At 40.1% G+C, this 15,375-nt stretch overlaps 1 protein-coding gene across 6 annotated transcripts in view; it reads right to left on the bottom strand.

Moving 5' to 3' along the window:
* ATP7B (ATPase copper transporting beta) overlaps nt 1-15,151 on the bottom strand; it is a 42,194-nt gene extending 27,043 nt beyond the window's left edge. For 2 of the 6 annotated variants that reach the window (XR_015801427.1, XM_088159640.1), the window contains exon 1: nt 4,601-5,123. Coding sequence is in view for 3 of the 6 variants with exons in the window: in XM_088159640.1 (XP_088015766.1) it covers nt 4,601-4,849 (249 nt within the window). In the remaining 3 variants the exon portion in view is untranslated. Of the gene's footprint in view, nt 1-4,168; nt 4,279-4,600; nt 5,124-13,674; nt 13,781-15,028 lie in introns of those variants that run through there. The other 4 variants (XM_014868858.2, XM_088159638.1, XM_014868857.2 and 1 more) reach the window with 4 other exon arrangements.
* Nucleotides 15,152-15,375: the final 224 nt, after the last annotated feature.

Genomic DNA, 15,375 nt, shown 5'->3' with positions numbered 1-15,375 from the left:
AGGGGACGAGCATCCACTTTCTGCCTCACTGCCTGTTTGGCCACCACTTGCAGGTGAAACTCAGGAACCATCACAGGCCTTATGTCCTCCACTGTGTTCCCTCCACCCCCACACTCACTAACTGTCTCACTTTTCCTAGGTACCCCATGACATAAAAGAAATTCAAATTAATCGTGTAAAAAGATTAGAGGATATTTCTCGTTATCCAGTCTTTTTGAGAAACATAAAAGCAAGGACTGATTCCACTATTTCAATACATTGTAAGCCATAGAAACTTCAAAACTTGGCCACTGCTTTTCGTTTTGTGCAAAAAGCTATCCCAACATTCAGAAGAATTGGCAAAAATACTTGGTTTGCTACTCGTCAAAACCAGACGCTTATGCTCTGTAGGAGAAAAATCCTTGCACACAAATTTTTAAATGACAAGGAAAAAATAGAGAGGGGATGTGGATATAAGAAAAGAAGAAAGCTTCTCTCCCTTAAAAAACCCAAAAACACACAAGTGCCAAAACACTGAAGAATCTCCCCATAAAATAAATGTGCACAGGTACAAATAAAATATTTACAAAGCCTTTAGTACTGTTTTTAACAGCTTCAAAAAATCCCCCCAAAAACGTATAGGCAGAAATACATCTATGTGTATATTTGCAAGAAGGGTGTTTCTACACCAGACAAGAGGAAAACGGCAGATTCATGTAAGGACACAAAGATGAGGCACACAGAAATGTGTCCATGGTTTTCCTCAGGCACATGCTGGGTCTCAGAAAAGAGTTTCCTGATACTAGCTAACACCCACACATAAAATGGCATCTATGAGGCTGTGTAGTAATTCAGAGATACTATCTGAATTACTACAGAGAAGCAATCACCACCAAAAGTGCCCAAAAAGGTGCTTGGGAGCCACAGGATTTGCCACTTCTGCTTTTTTTCTGCCCAGAGAGAAATACGAACAAAATAATGGAAATACATCTGACTCTACATCCAGAAAGGAATGTGTTAAAGAACTGGCCCTAGTTACTCTTTTGTCTTTCACACCAAAGGAGAATGGTTCACTTTTAAAGGCAGGTTTATACCACGTCTGTTTGCTCTACCAGTATCATGCATATTTTACAGTATCTATGTGAAGAATATGCAAATAATTACACATGAAATTATGACAATTCTTTCCCTCCTTTGTTCTGCATGTAAAAGTTGGAACTGAAAGCACACAGCAGGGTGAGTCTCTACTCTGAAAGCTAAGAATCCTGACACAAAGAAGTTACGAAGCTCATATGAACGATACCAAAAAAACTGAAGAAATTTGAGAAATCATTGACACAGAATCAATAGTAGATGGAGAGAGCTTTAAAGAAAGCACCAGAACTGGTTGGAAAACCCTTGCATCTACAGGAGAAGCTCTGAACCAGACCCAAGATGAGTAGCAAATGTGCAGGAGTGTGGCATCTAAAGCCCAGGTCCCACTATGAGGATTTCAAAGCAAGGAACAAGGCATTAAGAACAACCCTTGATGTCCCAGACAGGAGCTGTAGCACTCATGCCTGTCCTGGGGCAAAGCAGGCCTTGGGAACAGCTGAAAGAGGCAGAGGCTCATGCTCCCCTTTCTAACTGCCTCCAGCCAGCAGGAAGGTCATCCAACAGGAATACGCCGTGGGGCTGGACTAATTTTTGTGAAAGCATGGAAGTGGAACAGGGCAGGGAGATGCTGCTGGATTGGAAGCACCAAGTCTGGAGCCCTGGTTTGGCAAAGAGCTCTTGGTATCACAGCATCCAGTTCATGGCAGGTCCATTTGGGGAAGGCAGTCCTTGTCCATGGTCTGTATGGCTGGTGGGGAAAACCCACTCCACTGAGGGCTGCCCTTGGAGGCCTAGCATCATGCTGACCCACCATCCCCCAAAACAGGCTCCTTCTTTTGGATATTCCCATTCAAATATGCAAAGGCTGAGAGTTCAAGCAGTGAAGGGATACATAATAAATCTGAGAAAAACCACTGAACTCAGAAAAATAACCCTAAAACCACAGCACTGGGTAAGATCCTCACACATGTACACATGATGAGCCATGTGTTGAGAATGGATGCAACACCATGGCTGTGAACTCAGCAAGGAATGTGCCTTCCTTGGCTTCACAGCCCAGCCAACCCTCTCCATGCTGCCTCCATGGTCACCTCGTGGGATGGCCTGTCACCAGGAAAGCCATCCCTCTACCTGTTTCCCCTTCCTAAGAGGTGCAGCCACCTCCAAAAGGGCAGTATAGCTCTCCTGGCCTCTGCAGCACAAGGATGAGGTTATGACAGGCACACTCCACAGCTCCCTGAGCATCACCCACACCAAGATCCAGCACAGGACCTCTCCTCTCTGTTCATCCAGCAAAGCTCTCCCCCCTTGGCTGGCATTGCTCTCCTGCCCTCCATTGCCTGGCCTCCATGCATGGGAATTTTCACATCCTAAAACTCAAGCACCAGGCTCCTCAAAGTGATGCCAGGCAATCAGCTGGGGAAGAGATGGGGCCCAACCCACTCAGCATCTCCCCCTCTGCCTCTCCCTGCATGCTCATTCAAAAATGCTGGAGGTCACTGAACCTCTCATCCACTATGTCCTAAAGTTTTGGGCTGCTCTTTTCCCTGTACCTCTGTGGGCTGAAATCAATTATTGCCCTCTTACCTTTGAGTGCACAGCTACCAAAAAATAATCTAATCTGTGTTTTACCTTCCCTACTTCCGTCTCTCACAACACCTGATTCATGGCTTTGGATTCAGGCGGCAGCAGCACACAACTGAAAAGCCACACACTAATAATTAAATGCTTCAGATGTTTCCCAGTTCATTTTAGGCAGACAGTGAATAACAAAATGAGGGCAGAGCAGCCACAAAAACATCAAAGGTCACGAGTCTTCAATTTCGTGCCTGTAACAGCAGCACTCTGGCACACTGAGTAGCCAGAAATTCAATCCTCAGCCTCCTAAACATTTTTCAGTGCATCTCATTAGAGCATATTGTTTAAATGCATCCGATAATAACTAGTTGTTCTTTCTCCCTTCATCTCCCAAACGAAGATTAACAAATGTCAGTAGCTACTATATTCAGTAACTACTTACAGCACAATTTATTATTTTTCAAACAGTTCCTGAGTCTTACACGAAGAAAAAAACACCTTCTAAACCTGAATATCAAGATTCAAAGAGAATATTACTACAAAGCAGCCTTTATGAGGCTTCTGTTTCCAAAATACTAAGCTAATAATACTAACGCTTCTGCCAAGGGACTGCTGTTCCCCATCTGGGCTCAGGTTTCTCTAATAGTACAGATGATAGGGAAAGATTTAGGCAGTTGCAGGCAGTCTTAGTGAAATGACACCTACACTGTAGTCAACAAACATCAGAGATCTTAACAGGCACTTTTAAATTAAAGGGAGCTGTGCAAACCAGATTTGGTTTATGGGAAAGGGGAAAGGCTTGCTGAAAATGAAATGTTTCTAATTTAGAATTAAAACAAGGCAAACCTCTTCATGATGTTCTTCACAGCACCAGTACAAGCAACATATATGTCCCAGTGAACTGAATATAGAGAAGAGATCCTTCGGTAGAACAAAGTCATTTATGTCATGATTGTTTTCTAGTAAACATTTATAATACAAGAAGTAACTCCAGGCAGAAAAAGCCTTCGGGTATATTTGGTCTCTTCTGGTAGTTATTTCATTCCAGTCTGACACTATTTGAGCCATTCTAAGCATACATCGTTTCAAAGAACATGAAAACAAAATCACAGAACATGCTGAATTGGAAGGGACCCACAAGGATCATAAAGTCCAATTCTTCAGCAAATGGCTCATTCAGGAAGCAAATCTGCAACCTTGGCATTATTAGTACCATGCTCCAACCAAATGAGCTTTTTTCTGACAGTTTCTTTTCCTTAAATATTCACAAATCCAAACTACATTACTGCAGTATACATATATTTTAAACAGCAAAACTATTTTAAAATAATAAACCTCATTATGTTTCTATCAGCATTGATCTTTCTAAGTCTCTTCTAAGTCTCTTCACTACAGCAGTTAATCTCCAAAAATACCACAGTTATATACAACACTGAATTTAAAAAAAAAGTTTCACAGATGTATTTATCAGGAAATTCACTAGCACCCACTTAGTAGATAGAAATAAACTACTTACAATAGTAGTACAATAAGGAGCTTTTAATATTTCTGCAATTTCTGTTATTCCAAACTAGTATGAGCTTCTGTGAAACTACTGGAGCAATTGAGAGTTCAAAAGGAGAAATACTATTATGTTTCGTTCCTAAGAATCACCACTCTACATTATTAGAGGTGGAGCTGAAACAATGCTCATTAGCTACTACAGCATAAGTCATCATTAACATCTAGTTTCAAAGCTTATTTTCAGAGGATCCCCAGAGGACTTTGCATTTGTACTGCTTGTTATGGGGCTGGCATCCATCCTGGAGATTGAGACAATTTAGATAAAGAAGGTTTAACCTCCTTTAATATACAACCCATGTCCAATATGCTTTGTTTTAAATTCACCAGTTCAGAAACTCCATTTCCCTCCCAACATGCACACCCACACACACCAGTGCTCACTGACCTGTCTTTCAACTGTATTGACTTCTGTCATTCCCATGGAATAACTCTGCAAAAGTTTCTCTTCTTTCTGCAAGTTACTTCTTGCTTTTACCGGCGGTGCTGTCTTGGACTTTTCACCAATAATCAGTATTTCAGGCACATCACAAGCTGCCTGCTGCTTACGAATAGACACCAGGGATATGTTTCTGTCATTTAAAGTAGCTAAGTAGGACAGTTCCCTTTTCATTTTGTTGTCCAGTTTTCTCTCCATTATTTTTCTGGACTTTAAATATTGCAACACCAAACAGAAGCTTTACGAGAGCAGTTGTTTGTTGTCCCACAAGCCACGCTTCTTTCAGCTACATTTACAACAGCTTGAAGAGTTCTGCCGTCTAATCCATGTGCTTATAAGGCATTCATCACAAAATCCCAGATGGAACCTGTGATCCTTATGTAGGCTGCTTGCTGCACTCAGCTACCTGCTCTCCCTGCCAGTTTAAATGTTTCCCACCAATTGCATCCCTCGTGCTTTCCAAAATGCATTCGGCACTGCTGATCTCTGCACACGGCGTTGCAGAGGCTCAGCCAAGGCTGCCTTTCACAAGCTGCTCAAACATGACCTGTGTGCAGCAGCCAGCACGGAACCAGCCCACACAGACAGGCATTAGCTCCTTGTGGCCATGTACACAATCCCAGCTCCCACACAGGGAAAATGCTGTCCCATTTCCTCCTTCTATGAAATATCGGGGGTTTCTTGGATAAAATGAAGTCCTTTCTAACACTGAAAACATGCCCACGATTACCTAATTAGATAAGGCTCCTACACCAAAGGTCTTTCACTCATTCAGGGCACAAGAACATTCATTCTTTGTTTCAAGAGGGAAAACAAAAGAGTGAATACAATACATTCACTTTCTGAAATGTGCCTCTTTACCATCAAAAAGCTTTACTAAAAACCAATGAACCAAACAAAATTACATGAGCAATTAGTGCCAGAAAGGCAAGAAATAAAATATATTCTCCTTAAATTCTCTGGGCAACAACTTGAACATCTAATTTAGACAGCCAGACACACGACAGGTACCACCACTAGAAGTGCCTTGAGCCAAGCCTGAATATATTTCTTTGGGATTTCTCACAGCAAATTCACAGGACTATGCTAATGCAGTAAGTGGGATCTCCTGTCACCAGCTCCACAGTAGTGCATTCCACTTCTGAAGGCACCACTGAACAGGGCCATGCACTTATGCATTCATAAAATTGATAAAATATAACAATGTTATTATTTATTTATTTCTTAGAAATTTCCACCCTCTCTGCCTGTGCAATGACATCACTGCACATGCAAGCCTTAAATAATTGTTTTAAATGCAATCAGAGTCTCTTGGACTTATTGGAAAAAGTAATAACCTTACTCCTACGCAGAGTTTAGCACACAGGGTCAAAACCTCAGCATATCTCTGTCACATCACGAAAACCTGAGGGATAAATGACTGAGGGATAAATGACCTGAGGGATAAATGACTCCACCTGACGAAAGAATTAGTATCATATTTATAATTTCTATAATGTGCCTCTTTACCATCAGCTAGCTTTACCAAAAATCAATGACAGGACAAATTCAGATTCTTCTTCTGTTCTTCTATACTTCTGCCTTCTATTTCCGAAGGCAGAGGTACACCACTCACACCCCTGTCACATAGAGTGTGCTCCAGAAAACCACCATGCAGGACAATGGCATCCTAGCTTGTCTCCCTGTCATAACTTCCCCACCACTCTGGATCCTGAGTTCTTGGAAAAATAAGGTCTTCTGCCAGAGAAGCGTAACTCCAAATACTGCTGCAGCACTGTTCTGTATCATTGTCTTAATATAAGAAACCAGCGATAATATTAAACTTTTTAAGGGCTATTTTGAAAACATTTTGAGAAATGGCCCTTCTAAAGGGAATTACTACAAAGGTTAAAGTGCCCCTCTTTGTTCTATATTTATCAAACCAATTAGAGCCACATCTGACCAGTTTAAACACTTTACTGAAAAAGAGAATTGTGCTAAAGATGAAATAATTTCAGGAATTACTAATTTTAACTGGTTTTGAAACGAGCAATTGAAAATCATACAATTTGACTTACTTAGTCTACATACTAAATACATCTATAAAGTTAAAAATTAATATTCATCCTTCTAAAACAAAACAGGCCTCTCATCCTAAATCAAAGGTATTCAGAAATTCATCTCTGTGTTCTAATTCCAAATAATGACAATTTCAAAATATTGATTTTCTAAGGGAACAGGAATTCCAGTTTCTGGCCATCAATAAAGCATATAGTTGACCCATTCATCTCTGACAGTATCTTTGCTATCAAAAATATCCCAAAGCCTACTGAGTAGGTAACTCAGTTCTGCAGGGAACTAATATGCAAAAGTATACTGTGATGAAAACTACTGTAAAAACAACTTAGGGTTTGGTTTTTTTCTTCATTTCAGGTTAACCAGCAAAGCTCAGCTTAGACGACAGAATAAGATATTGAATAAGTATCTTCTCTTCAATTCCCCTCAATCATCTTTGTTTCCCCCCACAACTTCTGAGCAATCCTAAGATTAAAATCTGTTTGTTTCTAACAGCAGTGGAGAGAAATTCTTGCTCAGTGCCCCACAGTCCTTTGCCTTCAGCAGAGTCTTGAATACTGCTTTGGAGATAGAGAAGAAGCACATGAAGTTGTGCTTTGAGCACATTCAGTTTACAACATATTTATCCACATTAAAAAGAAGGATTCGGCAGGGGGAAAAAAGCTTAATACAGTTCTTCAGATAAAAGGGACAAAAGATATATTTTAACCACTTTAAGTGCCTAGTTTAGCTGTGGGCTGGAGCAGAGCAGTGGCAAAAGAAACCTGCACAGACGACAGAGTCTCGAGCAGCTCTTGCAGAAGAGGCACCAGTCACAAAGCAGAAAAAACTGATAATCTTTTAAAGCTAAGCAATTCCTATTTATATTAATACATGAGACTGAAAGCTCAGAGGTTCTGCCCCACCTCAATCACTGCACAACTCTCTCATGGTTCAGGAGACATTTCAGGAAGGGATCCAGTATTGGCACCTCAAGGCTGGCAACATCTGCCAGGGAAGTGAGGCAGATACTTGGAATTAACCTCTGTGATTGTCTGCTGCTACTGGCTTCCAAATTATTTTCTCCATTCTGTCTCAATCAATTGCCCCTTCAGAGTCTAAGCTAATTGTGTGAGCTGCTGACTAAGGGTGAGCATTTTACTTAAGGCTGAAATAGGAAAGGCAATACTGCCCTTCTCATCTGATAATTGTACCACTCTGGTTTAAGGCAGGATTTTGCAGAGCTTAGGATTTTCACTAGGAGGAATCATTCTGGCTTGGCAATATGAAATTCAGATGGCAAACAGAAAACATGCCTGCTGCCTTCACAGCTTTCTGCTAGTGTCTGCCAACGGTTGCATTTTCATGTGAGAAAACACAAATCAAATCCCTTTGATTTAAAGGCTCAAAGCTGATCAAACATGGGTTTTCCCCTTTATATTACCTGCATGATCAGATTACGTGACAAATACAAAAGAACAATGTGTTCTCATATAAATTTTGTTTCCCAGGTGGTGCATTCATCCTTGGCTTTATAGGATATCTGGCCTGTGTCTAATCCCTCTGCTTCCATGACCAAAGAAAGCATCTTAAATAGTCTTAACAATGCCTTGAAAGGTGAGATGCTTGGGTTGAAGGAAAAAGAAAAGGGGACTGTGAGGTTAGGGGGTAATACTTATTTAATCTGTGTAGGGGAAAAGAATGAAAAACAAAGTTCAGTGAGAAGGAGCACAAGTGTTGGCTACAGTTCACCAGGAACCAGGAACAAAGTGCTGCACACCTTAGGAGCAGAAACACTGAAGAAGTTTGATGTGTCACTCTAAGAGAGGCATGAAACAAAGGGTGGAGGTGTTGTGGTCATGCCATGTTTAAGACAGTGCATGTAACAGGCACTAAGCCACAGGAATGACACAAATGGTGAGCAAAAGCTGACCTTTGCTTCACTAAATCAAAATACATACTATTTTTCGTGCCTCTGTACATGCTGACAGACTAAAACCTGTACATGCTTTAGATGTATGACTGTAGTCTCTCAAACGACATTTAAACATGTAATGACATCAATTTTAACTTTTCCCTTTTTCCTCTCCCTCAAAGAAAACAATATAGATATAGCTTAAATGGAGTAGGAGGCTAAAGAAGACTCCTCCTTTGTGAATGCCTAAGAAGTAGGACTCAAACACTTAGCTATACTGAGTGCTTCTTTGGGAAATTTAAAAAGAAATCTTGCATTTGTCATCATACTTTAGCCCAATAGAGCCATCTGGCAATTTAACGTCCTTGTCACCAGCTGTATTATTAATATTTTGTGTATTCACACATTTTGTGTATTCTCAGATGGTGTATTTATAAACAGCAATCCAGTAGCAATCTGCATTTCTGTTGCTCAATAAATGACACTATCTTGTACCTGGCCATAAGAGTTACTGAATGCACCAGACTTCAGATCTGGCTGCAAAAGCTCATTGGGCACAACCAGACTTACAGGGAATTGCACTGTTTGTGCATCTGTAACTGTGATGCTTCTTACTGAGCACACCTGGACCTGCAGTGTCACACTGCCTCTGCATTTCTGATGCTTAGAGCTGAATTAACTTCCACTCAGCTGTCCCAAGCCCCTGATACCTGAGATCCAGCTGGACCAAAAGGGGGGTTATTTTTTGCCAAATCTCCCTCCTCTTAATGCAACAGAAAAGTTAGCCTTACTCTTAAGGCAACAATCCATCAGATAGACAATAGGAATTATATGTGCACTTCATGTCAGTACAAAGAGGGATGTATTGGAATTAATTTATCACCCTAGAAATCCAGTCTGCCTTTGAATGTTAATAATTTTCCTACTCTCCTCTTCAGACGTAATTTTAAACCTAGACAGAATCATCAGCAGAATACAATGAGGTATACAATGATACAAGGCTAAACTACAAGTCATGTCATATTTGACAGTATTTTGAGTTATTCCTAATTTGTCTTCAGGATGCAGTCAGCTAAAATGTTTTAATTCCTTCCCCCTTTCCCAATCTTAGCAGAGTTAGATTGTATTTGGTTTTAACACATACAATGCAACTGCAGGAAATGGAGCATTGAGTTAAAAAAAATTAAAAAGCAAGGAGGGGGGAAGTAAAGTACTGCAAAACTCATAGTAATATCACAAACAACAGTGCTAGCAACTCACCAGGTATCAGCAAATTGTTTATACATTGCTTGAGACTGAACCTGGGAAACACCCAGCCCTTGTGTGAAACAACTATTTCTCCTCTGTCAGGGCCCTCTTTAAGCCAAAAGTGAAGTAGTTAGTAAAGGTATCCACTTTTTCTTCAAACAAATCCCTCTGCTTGCTCCACATTCATTTACTAAGCAACTCAAGCCTCCCATTTCCCCCATGGATCAATCAGTCACACCTGAAAGTTCAGTGGAAGCTCAGTCATATTCATGGTACAGAACTATATCCTTTATTCTCCTAACTGATATACTTCTTACTGAACACAAAGAAAAAGGCCACACCTCATTTTTATTGAAGAAGCAACAAAATTCTCTCTTTACCTACATTTGTACCTAGTTTTGAGCCACACAATCAGAAAAAACTCTTTGGTCACAGTCATAAGAAAAGTGGCAGCAGCCAGATACAGAAGTGTTTCTATAGCATAAAAACCTGTAGATATTTATTTCGAAAGATGAAGAAGCACGATCATTATTTCTTACATTATAAGGAAAAAAGGAAACTGCAGAAAACTGAAATACAAAGAAACAAATTCCTACCTGCTATGATTAAAATTGCTTAAGAGTTGATGACCTAATTTCAAATCAAATCAGCTCAGACTTTGGCTTCAGTTTTTCAGGAAGCAGACTCAATCTTCTCCAAATATTTATAAAAGGTTTGTTTGCTCGAAACCAGCAAAACTCAGCGAAGTACCTTGTTTGTAACAGGGCCCCAAAACGTGTACTGATCTTTTTCATTCCACAGCTTTTTGTATGATCACAAATTATGTGGACTTGGTACTTTGTCTGCTTTTAAAAGTGCTGGTTTCAATATGATAATTTCTGTTATCTGTTTATACTGCAGAAATTTGTTTTCAAGACCTGGAACTATGAGGCTGATCTTATTATCACACAAAAAGGCACACCTTTTGGGTCAAGGTTCAAGTGCAAAGAACAATTGCAATCTGCATGAATTAATTTGAGTCAAGATTTCCACTACTGCTTATGCACCAAGCAGTTTAAGAAGGCTGGCAGAACTTGTCAGGCAGTGCCACAACAAACCCAGTATTTTTACTTCTGTGTTTCCTGCTTAATTTGCTTGATTGGCTCTTGCTCAAAGCTGTTTTTGTCTTGTGTAGTTTGTGCAAAAGCTTTTTAGAATTCCATGCAGAGAAAAGTGACCTCCATTTTACCCATTTTAACTGCAAGATTTAAAATACAACTTGAGAATGAGTAATATTACAAAAGTAACTATTTTAAAAGGCTAATTTGAGAAAACAGAAAGGGCTATTACTTGTGAACTAATATTTGCTGTCCACATTTAGAAATAAGAAAATATTAGTGTTACTTCTTAAATTTGTCAATTTCTCAGTATTTGTTGTAGCATTTAAGAAATATCGCCTACACTTACTTTGATTATATAAAGTGATAAGTCCCTGAATTGTGATTTAAGTAAATAAGAGAGCTGATTTTTTTAATTATTATTTTTTCCCAAAATAAACAGCCATTCACCCTGTAGCAGGCAAACAAATGCAATGAGGCACCTGGGACTATGTAAACAGCATAAAGCACATCATATTTGTAAAGTATACCAAAAAAAGAAAATACAAAACCAAAACCAAACAAAAATACAAAAAAACAAAAACCAAAAACAAACCCAAAAAAACCCACCCAAAAACCAAACCAAAACAAAAAAAACCCACAAAAACAAACCCCAGAAACTGGTAACTCTGATTTAAGCTTGCATTTCAGGTTCTATGGCCAGTCAACTGCTCAGCCTCTGAATTCAAGAGAAAAAAGGTAAAACAGTATCGTGTGTTTACATTACAGATGCCACATCCAAAATACAAACATACTGCCTTTGTTAGAGCAGGCTAGATATGTAAAGGCAAGATCAAACTCAGTTCCTTTGAACAATGATTTCTGTGTATCTCAGACTGGCAGGAACCACCTATATACACACACAGAGGAGTTTCCAGAAACTCCCAAATCCCTAAGTAAGCCTAAAAGCTGCACTCCTCACCACAGCACCTGGACTCCTCCAACACAGTGCCTAGAGCAAAGTCCTGTCTGCTTTCTTGGTGGTCCAGGCAAAACTCTGCCTGGGAAGAGGGGTTTCCACTTTTTGTTTGATTATTTTACTTCTTTTTTCCCTGCTCTCCCTGTGAACCGGTTGCAGTTGCTGGGTAGAAAAAGGCAAGGCAGTGTCAGAGCCCTCTCTGCGGTGTCACTCTTGCAGAGAGCACAATCTCTCAGGTGACCCTGTGTCTCTAGGCTCAGGTACAGCCCAGGCATGAGGGCTCTTCTCACCTGCCTTCCTCCTCTCGCCCTTTTGGACTGTGCCACGTGCTGCCGAGACAAGGTGACTGTCCTTCCAGGCGGGAACAAACCACAGCACTGCTCACAGCAGAGCCGCACTCATGGTGGCACCAAGGGGACACCAGGGGCAGCAGCCTGGGCCTCCCCAGATACACTGCTGCCCTTAGGTGCATTTTTCTTCCCAATTTAGAGAGGGAAGATGATGCTGCCACAGCAGGCAAGAAGTGAGGAGGGGAACCTTTGCTGAGAACATGAAGTAGAAGATTTTCTGTTTCCAGTTGTCAAGAGTTCAAAATTGTAAAATATGTGAGCTACTGTTTAGCTAACCTGCATTTCCACAAAAGTCCTGTCAATTATTTGCTATCCAGGGCTAAGAAGTATACAACAGTGCCCTGTCCAGGTCTAATATCTCACATAAACTTACATTTAACTCTCAGCAAGAGCCAAAGGCACAGAGCTGCCAGTTTCTATCAGTGGAAAAAACATACTCCAAATTACCATGAAAGTTAAGTAGAACTTGCCTGGATAGAGACATACTGATTCATTGCAGAGCCTTACAGAAACTAAGAAGATAAATAAGAAATAAAAATGAAAATATATTTGCTGTCATTGGTTTTTTTTATTTTATGTTTGTTTGGTTTTTTTCTGCTGGAATACCTAAAAATAATTCCCTATTACACTGGCAGCCTACACTAATTCGGTACGAATTCAGGTATAAACGCCAGAACTAAAGCAGCAGTCAGGGATGAAAATATGAACACACAGGAAAGTGCTGCTAATTTTATGCAATCTCTTCCATACAAACAGTTGCTTTGAAAAAACATCTAAGGGAAATCGCACTACAGAGTAAACCTCTTTTTGTTTACAAGTATTTTATCTGAAATATTTAACACCTGGATTAAAATACAGTTAAAATCCTGTTTTCAAATGCAGACATGTTGTTTCAGGTTGTTTCCTGTGACATACACACCGGGTCATCACAACTGAAACTCACTGTGAAAACAGCATTCATTTATTGCATGAGGACACAGAGGAAACTGGAGACATCTGACTCCTAAAGAAAGAATTCCTGGGAGCCTGAAGCTGTGAGAGAAGGAAAACACAAAAAAGCTTTCTAACTCTAAAACTGAGCTCTCAGCAATACTCTCATTTCCAGAGGTCATGTCAGCCTGTTCTCTAGGCAAAGAATGTTTCTTCCAAGGTCACATTTAGCCAAAACCAATACATTCTGCAGCTCAGCATAAAAGAAGGTACCAACCCTGGGAGTTGCTGAGCAACCATCTGCCCTCAATTCCTGGAAAGCATAGATGTTATCCACGGAAATTCAGGCTTGATTCGTTTACCATTCCCTCCTGGTACCTCTGCTTATTGAAAGAAAAGGTACTGCAGCAGGGAACTACTTTTAAGCAGCCCTGGTCCATCCCTTGAAAGAGAATCTTTGATTGAATCTACTTCATGGGAAAATCACCAACCTTTCAAGCTTTCTTCATACTTGGAATAGAAATAAGTCATAGGAGGTGATGAAGCACAGTATCCACAACTCTCATGCCTGGACTAGCCAAACAGTCTCCTCCAACTCCCTTCTGTCCTGCTCTGCAGGCAGTTTCTGGCTCCCTTCTCTTTCCTAATCAGTGCCAAGGAGCCAGACACGAGCACAGAATGCAAATCCTGCTTCGGCCTGGCTCCATGTGAAACAACTTGGATTTTCATCTGAATACCACTCTTCCTTGCTTCCTGAAACAGTCAGAAACACATGTGGCAAAATGCACACTGAATGAGCCAGTGCAGTGAACAAGTTATGTTCACTTTACATGAACCCTTTATAATTTGAAAAGGAAAGCACCTCACTCGGTAAAAAAAAAATACAGTGGAGTTTTACAGCTCCCTGTGGATCCATAGTTGATCTGAGCAGGTGTTAAGGTCAGACGGTGAAAGAGGTGCCCCTTCATGATCCCCTTCGTGTTCTAATTAGGTGCAGATGGCCATGGATATATTACTATCTATTTGCAGAAAGGAGAATTAAAAGCAAAAAGGGCTTGGTTCTGCTATCAGACCCTCAAAAATAGTCCCTAGCTCCTCAAGAATCTCAAACTTCCACTTGAAAAAGCTGGGACTTAAGATGAGTCCAAATGTTCTTTTGCATGCTCAATGATGTTATCATTAGGGGTACATCATTTGCCATCTCATTTCTGCCAGTGCTCTAAGTTGCTTGAAAACATTTCCTTCAGCTACCCGAAGAAATGGCAGATGTTTAGAATCCATGGGAGTTTAAAACACTGTCACAATCTACAGGAACTGATTTGTTTCCCTTCATGGTCCTTACCAAACTGGGACAATTTGTGTGAAAATAATCTTCTGTTTATCAAAATATACGGGTTCAATCTGTATAAATTGCTTGGTGATACAAATAAATGTGCTTTATGGTCTCTCCTGCAAATATAATTTGTAGATCCAAGCTGCTTAATTCTTCATTGCTTCTGCCAAAAAAAACAGAGCAGCTTTTGCTCACAGATACATGGTGTGAACACCTATGCCCTAGAACATGTAACTCAGAATTAAGGATGACAGTGAAAAAGAAATTACTAGAATTGCTTATATTTAGCAACTTCAATATTACAATATATCAGTGAAAACAATCCCATAGTGTTTTTCCCTGGGTATATCAATGCCACAATTTCTTACCAATGCTTGGGCTTTGCTTCACAAATATTTAGCATAGAACTGGTGCAGCTTTATTTCTGATCCTGTTACTATGCAATGAAGAGCAAATGTACTGTAATGTTCAGCAGCCTATCACAAGACACATACAAAAGTGAAAAAACTTACTCTGTATATGAATGATCTGAGATTCCATCTACTAAAAACAGTCCCAGGCATTTTCGTAGCTCAGACAGCAGCACTGAACAAGAGACTTGGTGCTACACAGTGAATATTTCTGAAAGAAGTAACTAACTGTACAAGAAAGCATAATAGACCACATGACTGTCATATGAATATCCTTACACAATATTAATCCAGTTTCTTTCTATTATTACTTGCCAGCGGTTTTATCTTGCTAAGTTACTCATACGTGAATGAGAGATACAAAAATATACATTAAAACTGTCTCAAATGCCTTGCAGGCTTGGGGAGAACACACAGTGAGTGGATTCTGCTCTTTATTCTAAGTACTC

Source organism: Sturnus vulgaris, chromosome 2 (assembly GCF_052056855.1).
Source record: "Sturnus vulgaris isolate bStuVul1 chromosome 2, bStuVul1.hap1, whole genome shotgun sequence".
Taxonomy (NCBI): domain Eukaryota; kingdom Metazoa; phylum Chordata; class Aves; order Passeriformes; family Sturnidae; genus Sturnus; species Sturnus vulgaris.
Note: the sequence above shows the minus strand (reverse complement) of the source record. Positions and strands in the feature narration are given on the sequence as shown.